General features: G+C 42.3%; 1 protein-coding gene across 5 annotated transcripts; it reads right to left on the reverse strand.

Moving 5' to 3' along the window:
- Positions 1 to 947: 947 nt before the first annotated feature.
- Positions 948 to 25,212, reverse strand: ksr1a (kinase suppressor of ras 1a). Of its 5 annotated transcripts, XM_040150611.1 has the most exons (22): positions 24,841 to 25,212; positions 24,653 to 24,722; positions 15,810 to 15,950; positions 11,991 to 12,138; positions 11,376 to 11,865; positions 10,003 to 10,184; positions 9,442 to 9,511; positions 9,203 to 9,286; positions 8,888 to 8,949; positions 8,680 to 8,789; positions 7,980 to 8,148; positions 7,592 to 7,633; positions 7,227 to 7,275; positions 7,036 to 7,099; positions 5,930 to 6,223; positions 5,648 to 5,844; positions 5,455 to 5,551; positions 5,086 to 5,219; positions 4,536 to 4,667; positions 4,308 to 4,443; positions 4,026 to 4,159; positions 948 to 2,656 (listed from the first exon to the last, which is right to left on the reverse strand). In XM_040150611.1, exons 3-22 carry the CDS (start codon positions 15,939 to 15,941, stop codon positions 2,650 to 2,652), a joined length of 2,733 nt encoding a protein of 910 aa, XP_040006545.1. In that variant the 5' UTR covers positions 15,942 to 15,950; positions 24,653 to 24,722; positions 24,841 to 25,212; the 3' UTR covers positions 948 to 2,649. The 5 variants fall into 5 exon arrangements, with proteins under 5 accessions (XP_040006545.1, XP_040006541.1, XP_040006544.1 ...); XM_040150607.1 differs by having other exon boundaries at positions 24,653 to 25,212; XM_040150610.1 differs by lacking the exons at positions 24,653 to 24,722; positions 24,841 to 25,212 and adding an exon at positions 16,667 to 16,903.
- Positions 25,213 to 27,061: the final 1,849 nt, after the last annotated feature.

A 27,061-nucleotide genomic window follows, 5' to 3' on the forward strand; every position in this document is an offset into this window, starting at 1 on the left:
CCGACGCAATCCACTGGTTGGTAAAATGTAGAATTATTGTTGTAAATAAATATTTGCTTTGGCTGCCACATATTCATGAACCTCCCATCTTTGTCCCAATTTAATAACTGTCTGTAATCACTGTCTTAGAATTACAATTCCTTTTTGTTTCTTAGATAAGGCCACATCAAGTCAACAAAAACAAAACAAAACAAAAAAAAACAAAGCTCTTAGGTCTTTTGGGGTAAGTAGACAAATTCTTATTTAGTTTTTTACTTCTGTGATCATGAGTGTTCTAGAGTATTGTAATACTATACGGGATAAGTCTTTGCCCACTACTTTAAAGAAAAGATTGTTCCACCAAATGAGAATCTGCTCAAAGATTGTAGTCCAACTCCTTGAGAAACTCTACGAATTAGCCTACCATAGTATCATATTGAGGCTGGCCAACAACATTATCTCTGACCGCAACCGTGTCCTGAACAGTTAATGCGAATTGTTACCATCAAACTGGAGATACAGGGTTCAAGGATATAATACGGTTAGGCTCAAGCACTGTTTCGTGCACCAGTCAATCGTAAAATCAAATAGGGCATTTAAGCCCAGATCAAATGTGCGTTGTAGGGACTGGAATATGTCTTCTGTGATCGGAATGTTAAGTTAAATGTATGTAGCCTTGTCTCTTGTCCTTATTTTTGTATTCTTCGGGATGTTGCAAATGGAGCTGCTGTGATGCAAGAATAAAGTATTATCATCAAATTCATTAAATCTGCATATTTTACATTTTTACATACCTTTGTCTGCATTTCTCTATATTTCTGTAAAACTGTCATTCCAGTACAAGCTTATTTTTTATTTGAACCTTAATGATGTTTCAGTTGTATGTATATACAGTATGCACACTGTGTACACTATTTTAGTACGGTAACATAGCAGTAACCAATCTGTTGTTACATGACAAGCCTCATTTTATTGTCTTCCATGGATGAAAACAGAAACTGCGTGTACAGAATGGTAGTCACATGCAATACAAAAATATGAATTTTTACAGTAACATAAAAAAAGATGTATTGGCCCATTCTAAAAATTGTACAGCTTTTATACAGTATTTTATACATGAAAAAAATATAAATATATATACACATCTGTAAAGCCATAGCAGTACCTATTCAAAAATGTTGTGATGTAGTTTACATATAAAATGTTTATACAAATATTAGAAGAATCATGTTAATTTGCTATACATTAAATAATGTATATACATTACATACCATTGGATTTACAACACAACATTTACTGCAATCTTTTACGAAAACCAACCCTACGTATTCCAACACAGTACGCTCGCTCAGTCGCACGTGCACCCACACACAACACATAAATACAAGCACACCAACTGAAGCCTGCAATCACAAACAGTATGCACAAGCACGCACAAGAGGTAATGTATTAGGAAGATATAGGACACTTTTGCGCCAGGTTCCTGATTTTTTTTTTTTTTTTTTTGCGCAGATAATGAAATCACTCAACTTCTTGAAAGAAGGAGCTTTCTAATGAACTCATATTCTTATAAAGTGCACTTTACACTTCAACTGATGGACACTATTATTACAAAGTCTTTAATCATAAATAGCCAGCATTGTTCTATTCCCCTGTGGATTGTGAATGATGAAGGGAATATTTCACCTGTTTCTTTTCATTTCAACTGTCGTTTAGCATACAGAAGTCTTCATCAGTGCCCTGTTGTCAACTGCATCCAATAAACAGTAAATTTAACAGGTTATACTTCAAAAAGACAGCATACAAGTGAGCATATCACACTGTCTGAGCCTCTGAGACCCTCCTGAAGAATCAAAGAAAACACTGCAAATATGACTATTCAAAACCAAACTAAACAACAAAAAAAAGAGTTCATGATTATTTTTCTCCTGTTGACAAAGTGCATATTGTGTCTAGACATGGGCAGGTGAAAATCTCAGCACATGCCATCATACAACCATTAAAAAACTGAGGGCGAGGAGCAGAGAGGCAGTTGGTCTGAGAACATCACTCAAGCAGCCTGTCAAATGTGTGTCAACCCCTCAGGGAAAACAGAGATAAATGAAGTGGTCCATTTGGTAGTAGGGTTCATTTTATGTCCAGCAGGGTGTTTGTTTGTTTGTGTGCGCGAGTGTGTGTGTGTGTGTGTGTGTGTGTATGAAGAGAGAAAAAGAACCGTGTGGTCAGGGCCCCCGGCGAGAACAACCACGTCACAGCAGCACAGAGAAGGTGAGCAGGCCGAGGACAGGGCAGCCATCAGCAGGCACAGACCACAGCACACCAGTCAGTCTCAGCACAGACACCACAAGCCAGTTATTCACAAGCCTCAGAGTCCCGAACAACATCACAGAACAAAACCAAATAGGAAGGCAAAGAGATATTAGGCCAAAGGGGGGGAAGCGCGGAGGACGACGGTGGTTGTCCCCACGCGGCACCTCAGTCCACTGATCCTCTCTTCCCAACAAGAAAACGCAACGGTTAGACATGGAAGATCAGACTGTGGATTAGTGGAAGCTGTGTCTGTTTCAGGCAGAGGCAATGCTTTGATCAATCCTGTAAGAGTTAAGGATTCAGGAGCATGCAAGGCAGACCCAGGCTTTGTTTTGCATTGCTTATGTTTCAGAGTGACTGCTACAACCTAGATTAGAAAAGAGAATAAGAAAAGAGAGGAAAGAGCAAAGAAAAACACAAACGTTAGACGGTTAGTGAAAGTGTAACAGGCTTACAGTGAAGAAAGCATAATTTGAAAAGCAGCAAGATTATACATACATGTAAATTAGTTAAACAAGAAAAACAGGTCAGGCTTTGCAAATTCAATCAAGATTAATTTTACCATCAAATGCCCAAGCAGACCTCTTTAACTCCTTTGTATTGTTTTCTTTTAAAGAAAACATCTCTCCCATCATCCAGCTAAACAAAACCAGCATTTAACCTATTCAGGATCATAGCGAAAAGCCCTTGACTCCTGGTTTTACAGTAAATAAAAAAGAAGGTTGCATGTAGTCTTGGCAGGAACATGACAGAGGTTTATGAAAAAGCAAATCATAAACAAGAAGCAGAAAACAAGTGGGAAACATGGTGCGAAAGCAGAACTGTAAAGAATCCATGTAAATAAACATGATGGGTTTGTGGTTGCAGAGAGTGAAAGCATAAGTTGGTCTGGGTAAAAAGAAGATGAAATCCATTCTTGGGTAGCCATGGACAGGATTACCGCAAACCAATGCAGGTGACAACACATTAGGTAAAAACTGAAAAACAAAAATGAATTTTTCCGTATTTTTAGGTCCGAAAACTGTCTTGACTCTAGTTTCTGTATGTGTTTACCTCAGTCTTAACTTGGTCATTTCACACTTTAGACAGTTACTCTCAACTTAAGATGATGTGTCACAAAATGGCCCCCATTTATACTTTGATGACAGTGGGCACAATTAAATGACTTAACACACAGTTAACCAAGAGATTACTACTGTTTCACATATGCACAAGGATAGACATTAATAGGAATATAATGTACAATTATATAGTTGTGTGTATGAGTTTTATAATTAATTATGCTCTTTCTGACATAATAAATTATGCTTGACAATTCAGGTCCACATATATAGACCACAAAGTTCACATTTCATTTGAGAGCAAGCGACAGTAGCTGAGAAGATCTACAGTATGCCATGGTGCAGTGACAGAGCGCTTTTGGTCATGTGTGGTGCTGGGCAGAAATACTTCAAACCTATTTCTCTTATCTTATATTCAAAATATATCAAACAAATATCCATGTATGAATCTCATTTATAAATAAGACTCTGTAACCCCGAGGGTGAAAAACAATTCTGCTTTAGTCTCATATTGTTTGTAGTCAATGACTAATAGGGTCATCACTGACAAGCCGTTGTACCACAAGGAATCAGAAGATACACAATAAGGACTAAGAGTTTTTTTTTTGGTTTTTTTTTTGGCTTGTTTTCACATGTCCAGTGTCTTCACATTGTCCTTCGTTTCTGGATACCTACTCTGCAGACTTCCAGAAGTGTCCTGGGTGGGACAGCCTGCGGTTGAGTTTGGGCAGCTTCTCCAGCATGTCGGCCAGCTGGGTGAAGGTCGGCCTCTCTCTCAGGTCGTACGCCCAGCAGGCAGAGAGGATCTCCTGAGGCGACAAACCACTTTGGGTCAATGCACTGAGCCATGCCCTCCCTGGAATGATCTTACACGTATCGCATCATCTTGATATCAGAGCAGAGTAAACACTTGCTTTTCTCAATGACTGACACACTAATGCTTCTTATTCAACTCACAGTGACCTCCTTGCCCAGGCTGATCTCGGCCAAGACCTTCTTTATGCCCTCTCCGCTCCCAACCTGCCAGATGGTAGCTTCCACATGCTGGTTGGTGATTGGCCAGTCCCTAGCTTGAAGCTCATACCAAATGGTGCTTAAAGGGGGGAGAGCAAAAGTAAGAGCTCTTTTAGTCCTCCGGAGCTTAAACTTAACTACTGTAAGTGTCTGTGAGTGTGCAGAGCTTACCCAAAGGCGTACACGTCCGCTGCGTTGGAGAACGGAAGGCGGTCCTCATTGTTACCTGGGCTCATTCTGCGCACAATCTCTGGTGCGAGATAACAAATCCAGCCATGTGGAAGTTTTAGTTTATTCTCACGCCTGGTAAGAAAAAAAAACAAAAACAAAAAACAGGTAAACATTTTTCAGTATCAAAACCAATGGAGTGGAAAATCTGGATGGAAAGACACATTAACTTGACTGGAAAATGCAGTAACTAGGTACTGCCCAACTCCAACTACTGTATACAAAACAGCTGTTCATAAAGTCCTACACAAAGGAAGTACAAAATTAGCAAGCTGCGTGTTGTAAATGTTCTTCAAAAACAAAAGAGTACTGGAAATGATTCAGATTTTACAAACAGGAGACATCCATCAAGGGAGATGCCTGCCGAACTGGAGCCACTGCGGACCTCGGCAATTATTACCAATTACTGGACCTCCCCAGGTAATGGTAGAGTGATGTGAACAGCGCTTTAGCTGAGGTTGGGTTTTTAAGGCCTCCGAGTGGTTTTCCTCACCTCCCCTCCTGAACAACTCCAGAGATCCCAAACAGCCCGAAGTCTGTGATCACGACTTTATTGGTATCATGAAAAACGTTCTTTGACTTCAAATCTTTGTGAACAATGCCTTTAGCGTGCAGATAGCCCATTCCCTGTATCAGAAGACAAACAGTGACAGTTCTTTAATATATAATATATACAAAAATAGAAAAATATTTATTGGTCAATAATAATATCTTTGATTTTGTTATAATACAGAATTCCTGTTTCAAATCCAGTTTCTGGACATAAAAATCTGGCACTTCTAAATGCTTAAATCATGGTTTGGATCTTAGAAAATCAAATCTATCAATGAGAGCCTTGAAAAGATATAAAAGAAACATTTACCTTTACAATCTCCTGAGCGATTTGTCTTGTCTTATTAATATCCAAAGTGTTTTTAGTGTCTCTAACAACTGAATACAGTGTCCTCCCTTTACAGAAACTGTGTGAAAAGAGAGGAAAAGATTAGATTAAAGATAAAAACATGTAATCAGGTTAAAAATCATTTTAGAGGTGTGTTTGATCATTCTGATCTTACCTGGTGATGATGGCCAGGTGGGGTGGAGCCATGCAGGCCCCCATGAAGAGGACCACATTCTCATGCCTGGTCTGTCTGTAGTTCATCACCTCCTTTTTGAAGAGCTTCAGATGGTCCTGATTGTTCCCATCGATCTCAAGAAGTCGGATAGCTACCTCGCCATGCCACCGACCCTTATGCACTTTGCCCCAGCGGCCCTGCATGAATAAAGCGCAACTTCAGCAAAAGTGCCCTTTCAGAATATGATATATGTACAACTCATGTCTGTTTCAGATTTTTCACCTTTCCTATGAGTTCTCCGAGGTCCAGCTGCTCAAAAGGGATGTCCCACTCCTGAAGGTAGACACTGGTCTGACTCGCCTTGCGGGAGATGGGGCCCTTCCACTGGTTCCCCCGAGAGCTGGGCAGATCATCCAGCTCATCGCCATCCAACTCCCCGTCTGAGCCCACGTTCATCCTTATCTCCTCCCCGTCATCCTCGTCTTCTCCTTCATCTTCATTCTCCTCCTCTTCTTCCTCATTCTCCTCCACTGCTTCTGGGTCTTCATCTTCAACCTCAATTTCCTCCTCCCCTTCCTACAAGAGTGTGGGGATGGTTTTGTTATTCTACTATGTATAAAAGGATAAAACGTAAAGTCTATCCAAAAAAAGGTAGGTTAGGTTAGGAAAATGACTTATTAACAATTTTTTCTATTCTTACAAATTATAAAAAAGACACTATCTGCATCTCCCTACTTCATTTGTCAGGTAGTATATAGTGACTTAATCGTCATAATACAATATCTTTAAAGCCTGGGAATGTTAATGTTAATGGAGGATGAGGCGGTTGAAAATTGTGCTGAAACGTGAGCAAGCATCGACTTATAATTATTGCTGACTTATAATTGTTGCTGTCTCAGATGTAAAGATTTTCATGTCAGCAAGACTCTCCTGGTTAAATTAAGAACATCACAACTTCAGCATAATCACAGCCATACAGGTCTGCCTCGTTCCAATAAACACATGTCAAAGAACATCTCGTTTTTGGTTAATGTCAGGCCACTCACTTGGAGAGCAACCTGTCAACTGAGTATTTTAATGACATGAATAACTGCTATTATATTATAACAGCACTCACTATGACTTTGACCCATGCCCATTCAGACGTTCTTATCTGATGATGATCTGGGTTGAATTCTGTGGCAACAGCCCATTGCTTCCCATGGTTGTTAACACTCATTAATACTCTAATGAGATCTGAGCATTTCAGTCCTTCAGCTCATTTTATTTCAGAATGTGACGCCAGATTCATTTCAGAAATGTGACTCTGAACAACCTCATTATACTGACAGCAAAACCTGAACTACTGCAAGTGTAGTTTGTAGACTGCACACACGTGGCGACATTACCTCTTCGTCTTCGTCCTCTACCAGCTCAGCATGTATGTCATCCGCTGATTGCTCTATCTCACTGCTGTGGTACAGAGAATTGATATCAGAGAGGTAAAATCCAAGAAAAACTAAATAATTTAACTACCGTTTCATCACTGAAATTAAATGAAATTGATTTTTTTTTTTTTTTTTTAATATAAATGTCTTACACAGTGTCTTGTAGGACATCAGAGTGCAAATTAGCCGGACTGGAGACATCTGCAGAGAAACATACGACGGTTCAGGAAGGGATGAGAGGAGCAAAAGGAAAGCCTCATAGCCCACCACACACAGAACATGACTGCTCATGCAATGTCCCATTACCACCAGCAGATGGTGTCAAAAGGCTGCTAAGTATCAACATGCAATCCTATTGCTGGCACACAGTGAAAAGACAGCTACAGTGACTGCTACGACCCTAAAAGCAAACATGCAGAGGACAGAGAGAGAGAGAGCTGCAGGGAATCTAAGGATTGGAGAGTGGAACGATGGGATACTAGCAATGCAGCATGACATTTTGGGACCGTCAACTCACCAGGGAAGATAAACTGCTGTCTATGCTGAAAGTAACAGGCAGCTTTTGCAAAAAGAGAAGGGAAAGACCATCAAGCATGGCACGGAGAGAGACTCTTGGTTAGAAAAGCTTTGAATGAACAGATCTGGTAAAAAGCGCCATTTGTTCTTCGGTGTTAATGTCATATACGGAGAGAGAAGAGGAGAGTATATGAGGCCCATACTATTACATACTATTGAGCACGATTGGTGATTTATGAACAAAAATCTACATAACGATGAGAAATCTAGAGTATAATGCTGGCATGCACATTTCAGTATGTGCGCTGTGTGTGTCCCTATTTGTTTGGGTTTGTCAGGCTACGTAGCCAGCTACACTTTTCCATGTGACCGTCTGTATCTGAGCTTACCTGGGAAGTTGAAGCGACTGTCCCGGTGACCCTTGGGCGAGGGGTTGGGCGGCGGAGTGGCGCTGGGGGGGTTGCTCTGCTGGAAGGGTGCCGGGGAGGAAGGTGTGGACGAAGTGGTGGAGGACGGATTGCTGCTGGAGTCCAGCTGGTTCAGCACTGGAGGATGGTCCTGGTGGAGCAGGGATGGATGCACACAACACTAAACAGGCCTGATAGGTAATAGCCATACTCTAAATTTTACATGACTTCTACAGCTTCTAATTTAAATTGCAGCAATCAGGCGCAGTTTCAAGGGAAATCTGACGGGCTGCAATATGGGAGAAAGAACGATTGCTTGATGGCATAAAATTGGAAGGGCATCGCTAATCTTAACAATGTTTTGTAAGGGCAGATGGTGGAAATACTGGAAAGCTGATGACAAAATCACTTGGAGAATAACTTGTTTTTCTCTCCAAAACAAACACACATAGAATGAAATCAGGGAGAAATTGAGGCCATATGTGCGTCAGGAACCAGTGAGAATTAGGGCAAATGTGGTCTTCATTTTCATAAAGGCTCTAGTCTAGCACTTTCGGGGCACTTGCGTAGTTAACATCAAAGTGTCATATCAATTAATTCGGCCATGATTCAGCATTGTCTAAAATGACTACATACGCGATACCATGTGCTGTAATGCTGAACTCCTAAGCCTTTTTTTCACCTTTTTCGTAATGGCCTTAGGTAGTGTGCCAAACTGCGGTGCTTCTGGCGGCCGGTCCACAGGGTTGTTTATATCAGATGGAACAGACTCAGTCCTCCGAATTTTGGCAACTACAACAGAAATTGGTAATGTCACAATGTATGTACACGGATGTATGAAAAATACACTGTGTGTATCAACTGCAGATTGAGGATTAAACAAAACTTACTTGGTAGAAAGGAGATTCTGCAGGATGGAGCTTCCTTTGTGCACTTGTTGTGGCACTTTAACCTGCACAGAAAGTAGGCAGCACATGAGAGACTCAGTGGCGATCAGCACGTGGCACATAGAAGCACTCTTCAAGTCCAGATCAAGATCTATTCAAGGCCTCAGATTCTCCAGTTCTCAAATCACATGTGCCCCAATGGCCGAAAAATCAAACCCTGACAGAGCTTTCTCATGCTACTGTTAGAATGTCTCAAACAATAACTAAATCACTTCAAGTTGATTTAAGTGCCTTTTAAATAGAACGCGCTCAACTCACCGACAGTGTTTGCACTTAACCCCAAACATCATGTTCTTCTGGCAAACCTGACAGGTCTGGGACAGCCAGGACTTGGTTGAAAACCTGGACGAAGACAAAAACTGGTTAGACCTACAGTATTACATTACTGCAGAGTTTTTATTAATATGGTTATTTTCTTCGATAACAAATTTAGCTTGTTTTCTTTATTATGACATAAGCTTAGGATAGAACATGTTTTGTGTAAAAGAAAGATCTACCTGTGTGTGACTGCTAGGCCTATGTCCCTCCTCACTGCTTGTGGGGAGCTGCGATGCACTGCTACGTTATCTAGCCAGGGACAAAGAGATGGAGGGAAGGAAAGAAAGGGAGAAATATTAAGGGGAGGATTGGCTTATGATGAGAAAGACAGTGACACCAGTGTTTAATCACAAAAAAAAACGTGGCATTTAAAAATTAAGATTTTGTCATTGGGACAGGGTCAACCCACATCTGGTGTGTGATTCTACGCACAAATGATTGTTGAACACACACACACACGCGCACACACACACACACACACACACACACACACACACACACACACACACACACACACACACACACAAATACATGGATGTATATAAAATAGAGATAAGGAATGGTCATTTTCCAGAACCCATTACACAACTAAACTATGTTTATTAAGTAAGGAAATCCCAGTAATTTTATACAGGTTATTATAGATAAACAGTCTAATCTAAACATACTATTCCTGACATGTCAAACAGGTAGATTCACCAAATCAGCAAAATAAAAATGTATACACATTAATGACTCACTCTTAAGGGTGCTGTGCTCTTCCATTAGGGTGGGCGTGCCGGGCAGGGTGTAAGTTGCTGTGGTGGCAGCTGGGGTCACTCCAGGGGTACGCGCAGACATGGTGGGGTAGCGAGAGGGCAAGTCCTCACATCCATTCCCGTTGACTTGCATATTGAGAAATAACTTATTCTTTCTAACACATCTAAAGGGACGGAAAGCAAAAAAAAAAAAAAAAAAAAAAATTGAGTATCTGTAGCTCTTGTATAATGGCAAAAACTACACTGGATACCACGTCCACAGCCTCGCTTGCACACCATATTGTATGATGCAGGTTATGTAAGGAATGGAGAGAGACATGTTGGGGTACCTAAATAGCATGGGATAGCCAGGGTCACAGCCAGGGTGACATCCTTAACTCACAAGGACAAGGAAGCACCAAGCAGTGCCATTTCTTTGGTTTGTTCACACACATGAACATATGGCATGTGAGTAATCACCGTAGGAAAAACAATCTATTTGTCTAATTTTATCTTCCGCTCTGTTCAATCATTTATCAGACCTGTGACCTGGGTAAACTCGCAGGATTGTCTGGGTGTGTGTTAGAAGCACTGAATCTATGTCAGGCTTATTTACATCTGCCTTTGTCTGTTTTTTTTTCCATTAAAGCTTTCCATAAACAGACAGGATATTATGGATAAACATGTGGCTTGTTTGTGTGTGTGTGTGCATCCAATCACAATAGAGGGAGAGAGAGATAGAGAGAGAAAAACAAGGGAGAGAGATTGTGTTTGTCTTGCCACCCCCTAAGAATTAGTCCTAGGAAATACTTCCTGTTTTGACATGACTCATAATCTCTGGGAATCTATGTGGGGATTAGCTTCACTCATACAGTGAGAGCAAAAGAGCAACAGGCAGGATGTGAAAGGATATGAAAGAGGAAGAGGGAGAGCGAATGTGAGTACGAATCTAAGCTCTGCTCTGCTCCTGTCCTGACACTGTGTACGACTGCAGCGAGAACGAGACACTGGACAGACGCTTTTAGGAAAACGGCGCCAGCAATTTATATTCAAGTTTTAATAACGCAGTAGGTACTGTAATACTACCATGATCATGCTTATTTATGTGGGACACAGCACCCTTTGCTGCTATTTGGAGACTTCTCATCGAAATGTTTTCCCTTCAGAGTTTAAATTTTTCATTTTACAGCGCTCAAGGACAGCTTGGCCAGTATGTACGAATATTCCCCTCTGTGTGTCATCGCCAGAATAAAAGTGGATAAAATTTGCATACATGTGCACAGCTGTGTTTCTAATGTTTGCCAGTTTAGTTGATAAATACACGCATACATTTTTTAACAGTGTGTTAGTCCAAACAGTTGGATCTGAGCACCTACTTGTTGGTTGGAGGGTCTTCAATGCGGTTGCCCAGCTGGGACTCGTGGCTTTTGCTGCGCGTCAGGGTGATGTTGGGAAGTAGATGCAGCACTTTACGGGAAGGAGGCGGAGGAGTGCAGGGCGGCTTTAGTCGGTGACGCCTCTTTGACGGTGGAGTTATGGGTGGGGTGGAAGTGTGTCCGTGAAGCCGAGCTGCACGAGCTAAGGACATGGGGAACGGATCTGTAAGGGGGCTTTCACTGTGGACGTGGGATGCCAGCGCCTCAGGTGTGGGTACCGTTGACACCGAGCCTGAGCGGGGATGAGGGAGGGTAGCACAGGGTGTGGATGGGGTGGAGTGGATGGTGGATGGGCGGGCTAGAGGTGAGGGACTGTGAGGGCGAAGTGGAGTCCCCAGGCCGGTTAGCTGGTCTGCAGTCAGTAGAGAACCGCTGTCCCTCCTGGCGGGCTCAGACAGCCACAGACTTCCATCTTCCCTCAGTTCACCTCCTGGACAGGAGATGATACAGACCCAAAAAAGAAAAAAAAAAAAAAAAGACTAGTAGAAAAAATCCAAGGAGACTACAATGTGATGCATTTGATCAGCGAGGCTCCCATGGCCCAAACACACATACCTGATTCAGTGGCACTCCTCAGACAGGAGAGGGCAGCACTGAGTCTGGCACATTCTTCCGAACTGGACCCTAGTCTTCGCATTGTATCCCTCACCTGAGCACCTGTCATCTGCAGCAATGCATCCAGGGACAGCTTCGATTCCACTGCCTGCAGAGGAGCGATACAAAGAAGAAAAGATGGCGAGCACTCAGTAACTGTTCGAGGATGTGCAAAAAACACAAGAAACATACACGATATATCACTGGGAAGCTCTACAACAAGAAAAACAATCAGCCAGTATGGAGAAATCGGTTGATGGTGATTGTTTGCTGTATATTCAGAAACAAGATGTAGATCAACCCAGCCCTCCTCTCTTGTATCTAAAACTTACCACCACTAGTGTGGACATAATAGAACTGACACTTGTTTCTCAGGAGAAAGAGACTCATCAATAAAAAAAAAACAACTCAAATTCTTCTAACATTTCTGTGTGCTCGACGTCATGGCCAGCAGATTGTGCAGTACTGCCGATGCGGTTTTACGCCTGTATCAGTAGATGTAAAATTTAAGACAGCACTTAAATCCTTAAGAAATCTACAGGGGTCAAGACCAACAAGACTCTCAACATCCTTGAACTAGGATTTAATCAGTGTCCATTCATTATTTTTTATTCCCTTGTCTGAGAGTCAGCTATGTGCCTTTAGATTCACCCAGACGGTTCTAAAAAACACATCTACGCAACGGATGAAGTAAAGTGCAGTCTTAAATAGAATGATCACTGTGCAGAGGTGAAAGAAACAAATATAAAATATAAGGATATACATATCACAACATTGTGCACGTAGCCATTGATAAGGCAGATATATAGATATAGATAGCACTGACAGGCTACCAATTGAAATTGTAAGAACGCAATGCTTAAGAATAGGTACAAAAAAGTTTCCCATTTTTACGTAACAATTAAAAGTTAAAAAAGTCAGATGTATAAATATTCATATGGACATAGGCTTATGCACATAGCTGCTGGGACTGAATACACTGCAATGTGCTTTGCTTCACAATCACACTGAAAATGTCTGTGTGTGTGTCACTATGTGTGTACAAACATATAAAAATAAAATAAAATGTGAAAGAAAGACATGAAGACATGTTTTTCCTCAAAAACTGGGAAGTTACAGGTCCCCACTATGTGACAACATGACTGCTTATAGTTTTCAGCTTTTCAAACTAGACATTATAATGTGAGCTTAAATATTCTATCACATAATGAAGAAACAAACATTATCGAGAGAGAGCAACAGGGTGCTGGAGGAGGAATTTACATTTATAACAACTTAAAAAACACTGACTCGTGTGACTGTGCCTGTGATCCTCTGTATAGCAAGTTAATCATCTATAATTTTAATTTGTAGTTCATTATTGTGACATATTTTGACTATGACGTTCTTCTTGCATGCTTACTTGCCACAGTAGCAAAGGGAACCTATATCAAAATGGTAACTTTGACTTTACATTGCTTGGGGTTTCGGGGTTTTAACACTGAGGCTGTATGGATGGAGGCCTACAAACCTGAGGTATATACTGTTTATTTAATGTTCTTTTGTTGCGACAGTAGCTGAGATGATGGCAGAAACAACAATTCATGGGTCACAGAAGGAAATCGGAGACAGTCAAGTGATTGAACTGTGATGTTAGGATGTTTTTTTTTGGCATGGGAAGTATGCAATCGCTTATCAGTCAGGTTAAACCCTTGCTCCGAGAGGGCAAACACTGATCAGAAAACTAGGGCAAGCTCCCACACTCATGTGTACGCTGTAAGCAAAAGGAAGCACGCACACGCACACAGGGAGATACACAATCATAGGGGTGAGTGATGTGATGTTCAAAAGTGGCTGTGGGCCCTCTGCTCCCCTCCCACCTCCTCACTCATAATAACATAAAAATTTAACACCATGAACGACATACAGTAGTTTGTGGAAATGATTGCTATACTAGGGTCTCCTTGATACAGTATTACTGATGTGTGCACAGCAATTAATATCACATTGTTGTTGAATCTACATATTACATCAAGTGGGTTTTGGTTAATATGGGCGCCTCACTGATGGCATATTCAAATCCTCAGAATATAAATCTCATGTGCACACACTGTGGCTAAACTAAGCACTGAAACTGAAAAGACCTCTAAATGTAACCATACCAAATGAGAAGTGCACTCAGGCAAAAAGTACAATTAAACCCAATTTTTGGTGAAGCTTTACAATTTAAGTTTCTGGTTACACATCAGCCTGGCTCAAAATGCACCCGGCGTTCATTGATATACGGTTGCTTATTAGAGCCGCAAACAAAGTGAATTTGTTCACAGAGAGACACACGTGCTCATTTAAAAAGCTTAGCGACATGGCATCCACATGCTTGTTCAACATTTTGCAATGCCTCACTGTCAGCTGTAGCATCTGAGCAGAGAGGGTGTGTTCCAGTATTTAAAAGAAAAAACTAATTAAACTCATTGTAATGCTTTTGGCCCATTCATTATATAATCCAGGCCTCATAGTATAGAGTGAGGTCATGCATCATAAAAATCTCAATCTAATAATGTTTAAATGGGTCATCAACATGCCATGAGGCTCTACATCTTTTGGGAAATCACCATTGGTATACAAGATATATAAAAAGCGCTTTTACTATGCTATCAAAAAACCCTCATTTTCTAGTGCACAGCTCAATTCTTTGAAGGGAAGGTGGTGAGGTTTAAACTGAAAGGCAAACAGAGCACTGAGCATGAAAGATATGACTCAACAGACTACAAGTAATCAGATATGAATCAATCTCGTGAAACCAAATAAAAAGCACACACAAGATTCAGACATATTATAGAATAACAAGTGCAGAAACATTTAAAATAAGCAGATCAGAGTTAGGTCTCTAAACAAAGACAGACAGACAAGGTCAATAAAAATATACAGTAGATGAGAGGGATTACAAAGGTTTACAGCAGCACAGGAAGGAGAGTCAGTGGAAGGAGAGAAAATTACAACAAAATATGACAAACAAATCATGTGGTAGAATGACAGTTACAATAAAGTCGCAAAATAAGGAAATGAATGGATGTGATGCGTTTTTGTCAGGTGTGTCTAAGCAGCTAGTTGCAAGGGGCTGGTGTAAGGAAAAGACAGGGACTAAACAGCACCTTAAGCACTAACACTGTGGCTTCCTATGCAGAGGCAGAAGCATATTTGGTGCAATGCAATAACTTAAAGAATGCAACGCAAACCAGCCGTCTTGTAAGTTGGAACAAGATAAATAAGCCTCTCTTACATTTACGTGACTATAAACATTTTCTATGGACAAATTCCTCACACACTTGTATGCAAAGCACTCTCCAGTCTCACTAACGCGGCACAAAGATATAAATGGCAGTAGGTGCGGAAATACTGTAGATTTTTAGTCAACCTGAGGGGTTTGTTTGGAAGAGGACGAGTACTGTATATCTTTTCTAAGTGACGGTGAGCAATCAATTTGCTTGCTATATTAGTCTCATGGAACACGTTTTGAATATTGCCGTGAAAATACAACTATGGAACAAAGGCTTTTCAGAAATAGTCAGCTCAAGTTCAGATTTGTTGCCGCTGTCTGCAGCTTAAATGTGACGATCATAAAAATGACTGAGCTTCTCTTTCAGAAAGGCATTTTGATGGTCACTGGTCAAATATTCCTCACGCACATGTGAGTGGGGACTGAGTACACATGCTGAATCCAGATAAATGTGACACAAACATAGCCACCCAGGCCACAAAGAGCGAGAGACACCGACTCTCCCACAAAACAGCATGACCTACCCCAATGAGCTCCGGTCGCAGGTTGATGGTGCGTAGCCAATCTCGTAGGTGTGGGTAGCTGTCCAGGGCCTCGGGCTTCTCTGTCTCTGGCACTTTCTGCTTGCACTGCAGCTGTTTACAGATGTATTTCATCAGCTTCACCTGCAGGGAGCAATAGAGAACACAGCGTGGATGGGAGGGGCAGGTTAGAAGGGAGACTCATGGTGCACTAGGAGCTACAGCTAAGAAGCGGGCCTTCACTGAGGAGGATATCTGTCACACCTCTGTGTTGGCACTGAAATTGTTTGGTTTTTTTAGATGGCCTTAGTGAGATGACACAAAAAATAATGCAGTATGTGGATTTTATTATTACTGCAATACCATGTATATTTTTTTTTTTTACATTTTCTAAATAAATCTCTGGTGAATCTCTGGTGACATCCAATCAAGCATTATCATCACCTCATCTGATTCAGACTGCTATTTATTTTCCAACAGCACATGCCTTTTCAATACAGTCAAAACTAACCCGATGCAAGTGACTGTTTTTCCATTCCGAACTCAATGTACCTGCAGTAATGACTCCAGTGTTTGTTTAACCCCATTTCCCAGTGCCCTCAGTGCACAAGACAATTAATTAGATATAAACAGCTATTATTATACAGAGTAACAATGAGCTGGTCATCTAATGAGAACATCTGCGGTGCTGGCACAAGGAACGAGGAAGCAGCTTAGTGACATCAAAATTCTCAAAGCTAGACTTGTCCCCAAAGCCTTTAACCTACACTTATGTACACGATTACACTGGACTCTTCTACTCTTTGTCTCAAAACATTCAAAGTCTCCATAAATGACATATAATAGGTGTGAGACCTTACCTCAACGCTTTCCAAGCCAATGTAAAGTGCAGTGCTCCTGTGAGTAAGTATTACAATGAACACCATGGTGTTGGTTTGCAGTGGCCCACGTTGTGCAGCTCAGCGCGGCACTATAATGCGTCTCCTTATCGCACGGTCTATCTGTAAGAGTCCATTACAGCAGCACCTTCAGATGAGCTGTGCAACACTAGCTACCTCTCGACCCGCCACACACCTCTCAAGTGCCCGAGGAACAATGAGGAGTGTCTTTCTCTGCTCATTCAACTTTCTCCATGACACATCCACTCTCCAACCGCACAGAAAAAAAATCATACAGCCAGTCTCAGAAAGGGTGGCCTTGGGATGTAGAAAGGCTGCTTCAGCGGCAGCTAACTAAAGCATCTCCACTGTGGGCCAGAGCGATGAAAGAGAGAGAAAGAGGATGGAAAGGAGGGTAATGCTCTCTGTGTCTACTCTGACAGCTGCTATTCTGCTCCGCAATTACTCATCAATTATCACTTGCACTGAGAGCATTATAAAATAATAATAATACAGCCATGCATTACTGAATGTAAGCTAATAAAAAGTTTTCAAAATTTACAAGCGAGGACAAAAGACTTTGGTTCAGCAGAAAAAGATAAATGCAAAACAAAAAAAAACAAAAAAACAAAAAAAAACAGCCATACATACAGTACATAATGCATAAATGTAAACTTGTATGACATTGACCTTACATGTCACAATGCCTAAACAGCCTTCTCCCAAAGTGAAAAACAGTCCTACATTTAACTGGTATGTTTATCTGCTTCACTGGTATCTGTTGAGTTTGAACCTCCTTGTAGTTGCATGCTTTGACCTTTGAGGTAAGCCTGTCAGAGCTGTTCATTCTATGGGTGGAGGGGGGAGATAGCCCCCCTCCCCCAACACCCCCGGGCGTTCTCATTTATACACATTTGGGCTGGAAGCACATATATCCATGATGCAAACATGGTGGTAGACAAGCATGGGAGACTAAACAATGTGAAGCAGTGATAAATTTCATATCCATTACATAATCAAATTTAGAATTACAGAGCTTCACAGAACATTCCCTCGGCTCCCATTACCTGTCTGAGTTTTGTGTAATTTAGTGAGGTCTGGACTAGCATCGCCAGCTGTAAAAGCCCTGTGCTCGATGTGGCTAATGAGCTAGCCTCCTGTTTTACCTCCCTATGCACTAGTGCAGTCCCGTGACGTCAGGTTACCTAGCAACCCCTCTTCTGAGTCGTCAGCAACATTTCAGTGGGATTTTCCCATACATGTGAAACACAGAGCTCAGACACAATACATCTCAACATACAAATGTCACCGTGTCTCCACAGGACAATAGCTACCGTAGCTTCAAAACATGACCAACATTTTTATCTCCACTCACACACACGGAGCATTCACTTTAACCTATTATCATCCTGAATAAGTAAGGTGGACAGGATTTACACAAGCACACAAGTCCCTAAACCCCATCAATAATGTGCGTGTTTGTGCTGGGAGCACAGTCAGGCACATCAACAAACCAAGAGATAATGACGGGTCCCTTGCATATTATTTTTGGTGCAGAGTGGAGAAAGCAGTGTTTGACGTGTGGCCTGGAGGTGGGAGGAGGGGGAGGAGAAATGGCGTCAGAGCCCACCTGTCAGCAGAGCTAAACAACACCATTGCGATGGCCTAATGCTGCGAGCAGATGAGTGACAGCCGGTGTGTCGGCCACCAGAGAGAGGACAGGAGTCCCAGCAGTGGCCTGCCTGACACAGTAGACTCGGGGAGCAGAACCCACTGTTCCAATTGTTTTCTCGAGGCTCTCGCTGACACAGCCACTTTTGGTGCACCTGCCAAGGACAGCATGGCCAATCGGAGAACTGAGCAACAATGCTCTACCCCAGAGAATGCTATTTGCTCAGGAAGGTCGGTTCATTTTTCTTGTTATCAGCGCAGACTCACTGAATAAAAACACCCCTTAAATCAGTCATACTAACAACTAAGTTATTTTGGGATCAAACAAAATGTATAGATTAAACATTAAAGGTCAAAGCAAAACCTAGTAGTTCTTGAACATTTTTGACTGACAATTTATTACTCGGTTAATCAATGATACAAATTCAATCCGAGATAAAAACATCTGTACACAATATTACCAATATCAGCCACAAAGCGTCACAATAGCTTGTTTTTTGTTTTGTTTCTTTGTTTGTTTGTTTTTTTTGGTCCTAGGCTGCAGGCTCCTCTGTCTTTATATGGGCCGGCTAAAGTCAGTGTCACAGTCAACATGGAATGTGACAGTTGCAACCCGCTGGCAGATAATGCAAATTTTATGCAAATTTTAATATTGCTTTCAAGGACACGTTTTATAAAGGATCATGCATTTAAACCGGGGTGAGTAGGCTGGTGTTTTACGGCTGATGCACAATCTAATCGACACATAAAAATGATGACAATGTCAAAAGACAAAAACACAATGGAACCAGGCAGGCCCAGTTATGCAGAGGTCAGGTCACATGGACCTTTTAGGGTGGTGGGGTGGATATACATGGTTGACAGTCCCAGACAATGGCCTGCTGCCCCTCCTCCAGTATTGTAATCACCAGTGTGAGTTGACCCCTGCACCGAGCTGGTGGAGGGGGGGGGCTGGGGGTGAAGGAGTGGCTTCCAACGCGCTGTGCTAAGGTTGTGCAAGGTTAGTGTCTGTTCAGGCCTTGACAACATACACATGGAAAGACAGACCCCTGGCCTTCTTTAAGCTTACACTGTGACTTATATGACAAGAGAACATGTGGCCAATGGAACCATTTTAAATATCAAGTATCATTTACAAGTATCATTTTTAATGTGACTGCTGATAATAGTAGACAATAAACAAGTTTTGTGCATTATGGGCAGATGCAAATGAATAAAAAAAATATTTAAAATTAAGATTATTAGGGTTGAGGACATTCTCTATAATAATTCAAGTTCGTTAAATATTCATATATAGCTACAACATAGTGTAACTGTAACCATTTCAACACATTATGCTAACTTCCTCATGATTTGGAGTTCAGGCACGCAAACCTCACCCCCCACCCCCACTTTCCACAAAAGAAGTACAGTAGACCTCAAAATTACAGGATGTAATGCAACTCATCCTGACTCAGTTTAAGAATAGATCAAGGCCTGCCTACACTGTTCAACCATCCTGATTTCCACATCATCCAGTCCATTATTACTGACTACACCACCCATACTGTAAGAAATAAAAAGGAAACAGAGACAGGGTCAACGTTGCTACAGTCACTAGAGTTGTGTTTCCTCCATACCCTCATGTGAGCGACATTCTCCATTGTCTTCTCCTAGGCCCCTGACAGACACACACGCACACACACACACGCACACACAGAGCGGTTGTCATGTCATCAGAAGCAGCCCAGCGGATTGGCCTCGATTCTCCCCTCCCCTTTCCTCCCTGCTCTCCCCTCTTGCACAGGCTCTTTGCGCGTCATTTGATTTTCTTATTTAACAACCAACCCTGAAAACGCGTAGGAAGAAAGATGTCTAAATATAGATGCAGCCACAACAGCTCGCACCACGAGCGCACAGCAAACTCTCTCCGACACCATGAGGAGACAAAACAGAGTGATGCTTTGCTGTTTGCTGATCACTAAAGGAAGCAATGATTAACAAGGGAAGACGTTGAATTGCTTTTATATAAACACTTACAGCAAGGAGTAAATATCTAGCAACGTTTAACACTTGTTTAAGGTTGTGTAAAACACGGCACATAAGCAAAACACTTGAGTTCTACTGTTTATTGGGTGATTTTATGTTAATGTTTCTAAGTGTCTGGATCATGTAAACTGATTTGGATCTGGTTTTAAAATACACAAGCTCCTAAGGCAGCTTAAGTGGGAATGATAAAGCAAAAGCCAGGAATACATAAACAGCTACAGTAAAAGTAACACAGAGGCAGCATGAGAGGCAGCAGACACCAGGCTGAGTGGGATTAACATGTGAAAAGAGAAGTACCAGTTAGCACTCCATTTGAGAGGCCAGTATCATTATCCTCTCACTGGCAAGGCTGAAAAAACACACAGTTCAAGTGGAATAATAAAGCTCTCTCAATGAAAGTATAAAGTGAGTTCAAGCCTCTCCTGATTGCCCTCCAGTGCAGTATGGGATTGATACCCATTTGCACCACGAGAGTGACAACTGCTTTGACCTCACGCAGTTCGCTCAAATTTGTCACATGAATTAAAGTGGCTTACAGCTTTAGTAGTGATGACATCTCTCATGTCAGAGTGATTTACATGGGATCACCTAGAAACTGGTGTGGCAGTCGCAAGCCAGTGGGCCTGCTAGAACTTCAAGACCACGGCATGCCTTTAGGTCCACACTCCTCACATGACCGGTCAGGATTCAGACACAACAGAGATAGGGTTTTAAGGATGTCTTGAGCATGTATGAAATGCAGCACCTAACATATTGGTTGAAATTTGAAATTATCAACGGCACTAGGATCTAGACTCAGGCGAAATCTATGGTTAACTTCCTAATCTGCTGACTTGAACTGTACGAGGCATGTGAAATCTAAAGGAGGGCTAAAGCAAGAAGTGAAAGTGCACACTTATGGCAAGACGAGGTTTCAAAACAGTGTGCCAGTAAGAACATAGGAAGTAAGACTGCTGATCAAGACAGCACCCTATACCCTGTCAGTTCCACTTGAAAGATTATTAAAAGACATGTTGACCAGTCCTTTCAGCAATGGCAATGATGAATATTTGACCGTTATGAAGAGCCTGATCAGTAATCACCAGCTGATCTAAAATCCCTGTTTTGTCATGCCAAACTGGAAGAACTGCTAAAAAGAGGTTTGGTTGGGTTTCAACACGGAGAAAACGTTGTATGTCGAAGCTGGATACATTTCTTGCCTCATTTTCAAGTCATTTTCAAGTCTTCTCCATTGCTTCTTTTTTTTTTACATCTCTGTTTAAATTGTTGTGACTGGCTCCCCTTGCTTGAATGACAGGAAATTATTTTCAAAGCAAGAAACTACTTGGTTTGATCATTAAGTATTTCCAAATGAATGAAGAGCCAGAGGAAGTGCTCAGAGATTCCACACTTAACACATACAAGTAGTATAAAAATGGAGAAAATGATAATGAATGAAATGACAGTAAAACAGTAGAAAGTAAGTATCAGTAGAATACGTTAGAAGTCAAAAATAAAACTTAAAGAATGAATAAAAAGAACTAAAAGGGACACCTGCAGCTACAATAAAGGTCTGATGTGTAGCCAGATCTAGTTACACTCGCTCAACTGAGTAGAGATACCATAAGAATAACAAACGGTGATATTATGAACACATCACAAGAAAAAAAAGCAACTGACACTGATAAAAGGCCCATACAGCACAAATAAATCTTCAGATGACCTAAGAAATTGCTAAGAAACAGCTTGACCTTGGAGGCAAAAGTACAGTTACAATCACCAAACCCGCTAAAGCTAACTTGCGGTATCCGGGCCCACCGTTTGCACCTCTGACTTTCAGGGATAGCCCCTTACAACAGCCTCATAACCACAGGAAAGAGACCTCAGAGCAGATTTCATGGCCTTCAAGAAACACGTGTGACCAGCACAGCCTGTCCATTGTCATGTAGAACAATGCCAGTGCAAAATGCGTCTACAAGACAGCACACCTCAGGAAGTACTCTGCCAGATCACGTCCTGTTCCACACAGTGACGAGGTACGCATGACAACAAATAATGAGGAGTTAAAGCGTTTAGAGGAGGGCATGCCATGGACTTCACTTCGCATTTATTTGTAAAAACTATTTCAGCGGACTACGTTCAAACCAGACACGCTTTAACCTGATAAGGCCGGTATTTCGATAAACTATCATTTTGCTTTAGAAAACAAAGATGTGACAAAGTGCTAAGTTCAGCAAATGAGCTTCATTGTCACTCACTGTACAAAAGCAGTGGAGTGGGGGTGGGGTCAGGGGCTCAAATGGACAACTACAAACAGGCAAACTGATCTGGTCTGGTTTCTATTTCAGTTAATACTTTGAATTTTTCATTTAATACCAGGCTTCTTTTCTTGAGCCTGTGAAAATGTGCTCCCACACAGTAGCTTGCCAACTTGCACCTGATGCCTGCCAGCCAGCAAGCGAGCTCCCAAATTATTTTGTAGACATTCACACTATCCAACTGGATATAAAGCTGCACCAAAAAAAAACCAACGACAACAACAACAACAACAAAAAACCATAACACAGAACTGCTTTGTCATCTCTACCTTGTTCTGAGGTATATCTTTTTCCTACAGACTTTGGTACTACCATCACAGTAACAAATGCATATTTAGGGCAGGCAATCCTGACTTGCTACCTGTTCCAAACGGTTCATGAGTAACAGGATTTACAGTAAACTGTAACTTTGCAACTAAATAATGTTGCTTGAAAAAGGGCTTTCCTCATCAGCCGTGATTCTTGACCATTCTGAAGGTCACTTGTAAACCAGTCCAGCCGGGCTATTGCATCGCTGCTTGGCTGAAACTAAACGCTCAGAGCTTTCTGGAACATTAGTTTTTAGGGGCAACGGCACAATTGCTCATTGGGTGTTCGGTTATACAGAAATAAAACAGACATGGATAATTGATAGCCTCTACCCAATCAGGAGTGAATATTCTTTTTATCCAAGGTATAATGCTTAAATAAACCATGAGCCAGAAATCCCATTTACCATTGTCTCTACAATGTCAGTACGTCTGGAGTCTGTTCCAAAGACACAACGATCCACCTTCTAGCCAGGGCTTTTCACAACTCCATGTCTCACCAGAACGTACCGTATCAGCTTTTCACCCTCCACAACCCAACACAGACACACGCAGCAACCCTCCTCGGCAGGAGCGGGGCCTGTTGTCCCCTCCATCGCATTGTTACCAACAACAACGAAGCAGTACTTTCCATGACAAGATTCCCCTCAGCCATCTCGCAGCGAAGAATATTACAAAAACAGTATGTGACTGTAAACATCCCGCGGTTGGAAGCATGCAGGCCTGAGCTTAACTGACCCTTATGAGAAGGACTGTAACAACATTACTACAGAATTCACATAGTAGGAATGATAGGCGCTATGATTCAAAAAACATTAACAGGCCTTTTCATAAAGGGTACTGTTGGAGGAGTCGCTCCAATCTGCATCTGAATTTTTTAAGAACATTTTTACATGTGCAAGGTAACGGCTGAAAGGCTAGAAACTGAAAATACTGCGTGCATCCTCTGCTGATGCCTGCATGCTACCTGGCCATGACTTCTCTATTGTACTGCCCACTATAGTACGATGTGCTGAGGCCCCTACAAAGGCATGGCTCCTGCGCGAAGCAATGTCAAGTCATCCCAGCACGACCGGGCTGGATCTGCGTCCAGATGCGGGGAAGCCCGCGCGCGCACCAACTCTGCCTGCTCGCGGCTGAGGAAACGGATAAGCACATGGAACACGTCGTACATTTTTCGTTTCGCGTGTGTCCCGCGGGCCTACAGCTCCGGACGCGAAATCCCGCGCGCAGCGCCGAAGACAGGAGCGTAAATAACAGCGGCAGCGGATTATTGAATGTGTGCCATTAGGCCAGGCTGCGTTCGGCTGCACAGCACGGTGCTGTGAACTATCCGAGAGGCTCCTGGCAAATACTTCCACCCCGGAGAACGAGGTCACACGAGCAAATGGATCCCCGGGAGATCACGGAGCCCACCGCGCGAGGCGAGGCTTGAATTCCGATTTTCGAGCCATCCTCACCTCAATGCACAGACCCTGTAGTATTACCGGAGGCGATTCAAATGTGCCCAGCTCACTGACACCCAGCGACAGGGCGCCTCGCTCGCAGCCCATATTCCGCCTGTGTGAGGCGGACGTAGCGTTAGGGCTTCATGACTCCGCAATTTGACTAGGCGGCTTTCTATCGCAGGACGGGGCTCTGGCACGTCTGAAAAAGCTCGTTACCTCTAAAGTGCGTATTTCTTGCTGCGTGAGGTCGTTGGACGCGGCGCATTTGGTCCGTAGCCCCTGTAAACTGGAGATGGAGATATCAATCATATTCTGGATGAGCTCGCATTGATGTAGTGCGGCCATCGCTGCGCCACCGCCACTATCCCTCTCCGGCTGATCATCACTCTCGACCATCTTCCCACCTTTAACGGACACACTATCCATTCCTCAGCATTGGGCACGGCTGGAAGGGCTGGAGTCAAACCGTTGGGCTCAAATGAGACATATGCAGCCGTCCGGCGACGCAGCGACCTATTGTGGAAGTTAGCTGACACCGAACGTCCCCCCCCCCCCAGCTCCCAGTCTGGGAAAGTCGGGATGAAAACTGGACGCTGTTTTGGTTTTCGTTGAACCAAGCGAGGTGCTCGACGGCAGCCCAGGCTGCGAGGCGGTCCACTCCGGCGATGCTCGACTTGGATTTCCAGTCCGCTCGGGCTACCGACGAGTGGATACTCCACCGACAGCTCTGGCAGAGGCTTTCACCGTCTGTCAGCTGGTGGGAACATCATGGGGCGCGGTGCAGTCTGGGAAATGAAGTCATAGAGGTTACAAAAAAAAAAAAACTACACTCCACGCTACATTTCATCAACCCCCGCCCCCCCTCCACATCCGCTCACGCGCGTGCTCACTCACATACACATGGACATAAAAGAACTGCATAATTAATGAATCCATCCATTAGCTATACAGTTAATACAGTAACTTAATAATACTTATTATTTATTTATTTATTTTATTTTTTTTACAGGAAAACCATTAGTTCTTCTAAGAAGCAATAACAGCAAAAGCACAGGTGTAATTGAAACTATTTAATAATGGCTGCATTCCATTTAGCTGTTCCGGTCAGGACTACAGACTGGGCCCTTTTCTTTCTAAATTTTGACATTCCGTACAAAGGACAAGCGCAGGTATAAATAAAGAAATGAATCACGGCGGTATCAGTTCCATTTAGCTGCTTTGGTCTCAGGAGCCTGAAAAGGTGTTGTGCATGCTAACTCACTTTCACACTGTCAGGGCTTAATGGGACCCTTCAATATAATGGAGCCATTGTTAATGTTATTAGTAACACATGTGCTTCTCCTACTATGACAAGGTAAAATGTCTGATGTGAAAAAAGATTTATTGTGCATGATGGATCACTGGTATGACTTACTGGGATGCTTGAATGGAACATTAGTTCTGTGCTCTTCCTTCAGTAACAAGCCAAAATGTCTGTCCTGAAAAAAGGCCTATTTCGCGACAACAAGGCGGATTAAAAAATAAAAGGTGCTATGAATTAATATAATAGGATCTGCATTACGGGGGTGCTGCGAGGAATTCTGGGCCCCACAATACTCTTTTTCCACATCACAATTGTATTGTAGGGCTGGTAAAACCAGGGTAGCTTTAGGTCCCAAGAATAATCACCACCTTTCACCTCACTTGCCACACCATTGCAGTACATAGTACTCTGTGTTGAGCAAAAGAGATGCACCACAAGGCCTAAAGGGATTATATAGGGAGGTTAGCTATATGATTACTGGCCACAGTAAGGCAAAACTGAATGAGCTACATAACAATTTCGACTGTGATATCTTATGTGGAACCATTTAATAGTTATCTAATAAATTGTTATTCTCTTTAGTTACTTAATCAAAGGCACAGTCTGTGAGTAGTGCACAGCTCTGTTCCCATCCTGACAAACCGAGTCCATGTTTACTTTAGTCTCTAGCAATGATCACTTAATCCTCCTACTCTCTGACTTATTTCATCACTAAAAGCCAAAAGAGCAAGCAGCCCAAAATGAAGAAATAACGATAATGGCTTGTTACTGCAATTTCAAGACCAAGGTAGATCGTATGTCCTCATATCGGAGTAGTGCATATCATATGGATGGGGGTGGGAGGCGTGTGCAGGTTTCCACAACCATTAAGCAACAGTACACATGGCTCATTGCTGCAATGAGGCTGTGATGTTCCTTCCTTTAATATACCCTGATTATACAATGGTATCTGAGTCACTTTTCATGGAGCCATCTGTCTAACTGTCTCTTCTCTGCTGATTGCAGGAGAAACTATACCGCATCTTGCACAGGGCAGACATTCACCAGTCCAATTAGCAGCCTTGCATGGTAGCATATGAGATTCGGGCAGTGCAGAAGTGAAAAACCAAACGAAGGAATTAGAAACCTCACTTTTGGTGTACCACTGAGTCAACCTCCATTCAGTGGAAACTAGCCATATAACTTTACAATGAAGTCTGATATTGATATGAGTCCTTCTAACATTGCAACGATTAAATGAAACATAAGCAAAGCCAAGTTTCTATCATAAACTATTTGTTGTTGTTCCAGTACTGTAAATTCAGTCCTTCTGTAGACTATTA

Source organism: Xiphias gladius, chromosome 17, assembly GCF_016859285.1.
Source record: "Xiphias gladius isolate SHS-SW01 ecotype Sanya breed wild chromosome 17, ASM1685928v1, whole genome shotgun sequence".
NCBI classification, from domain to species: Eukaryota; Metazoa; Chordata; class Actinopteri; order Istiophoriformes; family Xiphiidae; genus Xiphias; species Xiphias gladius.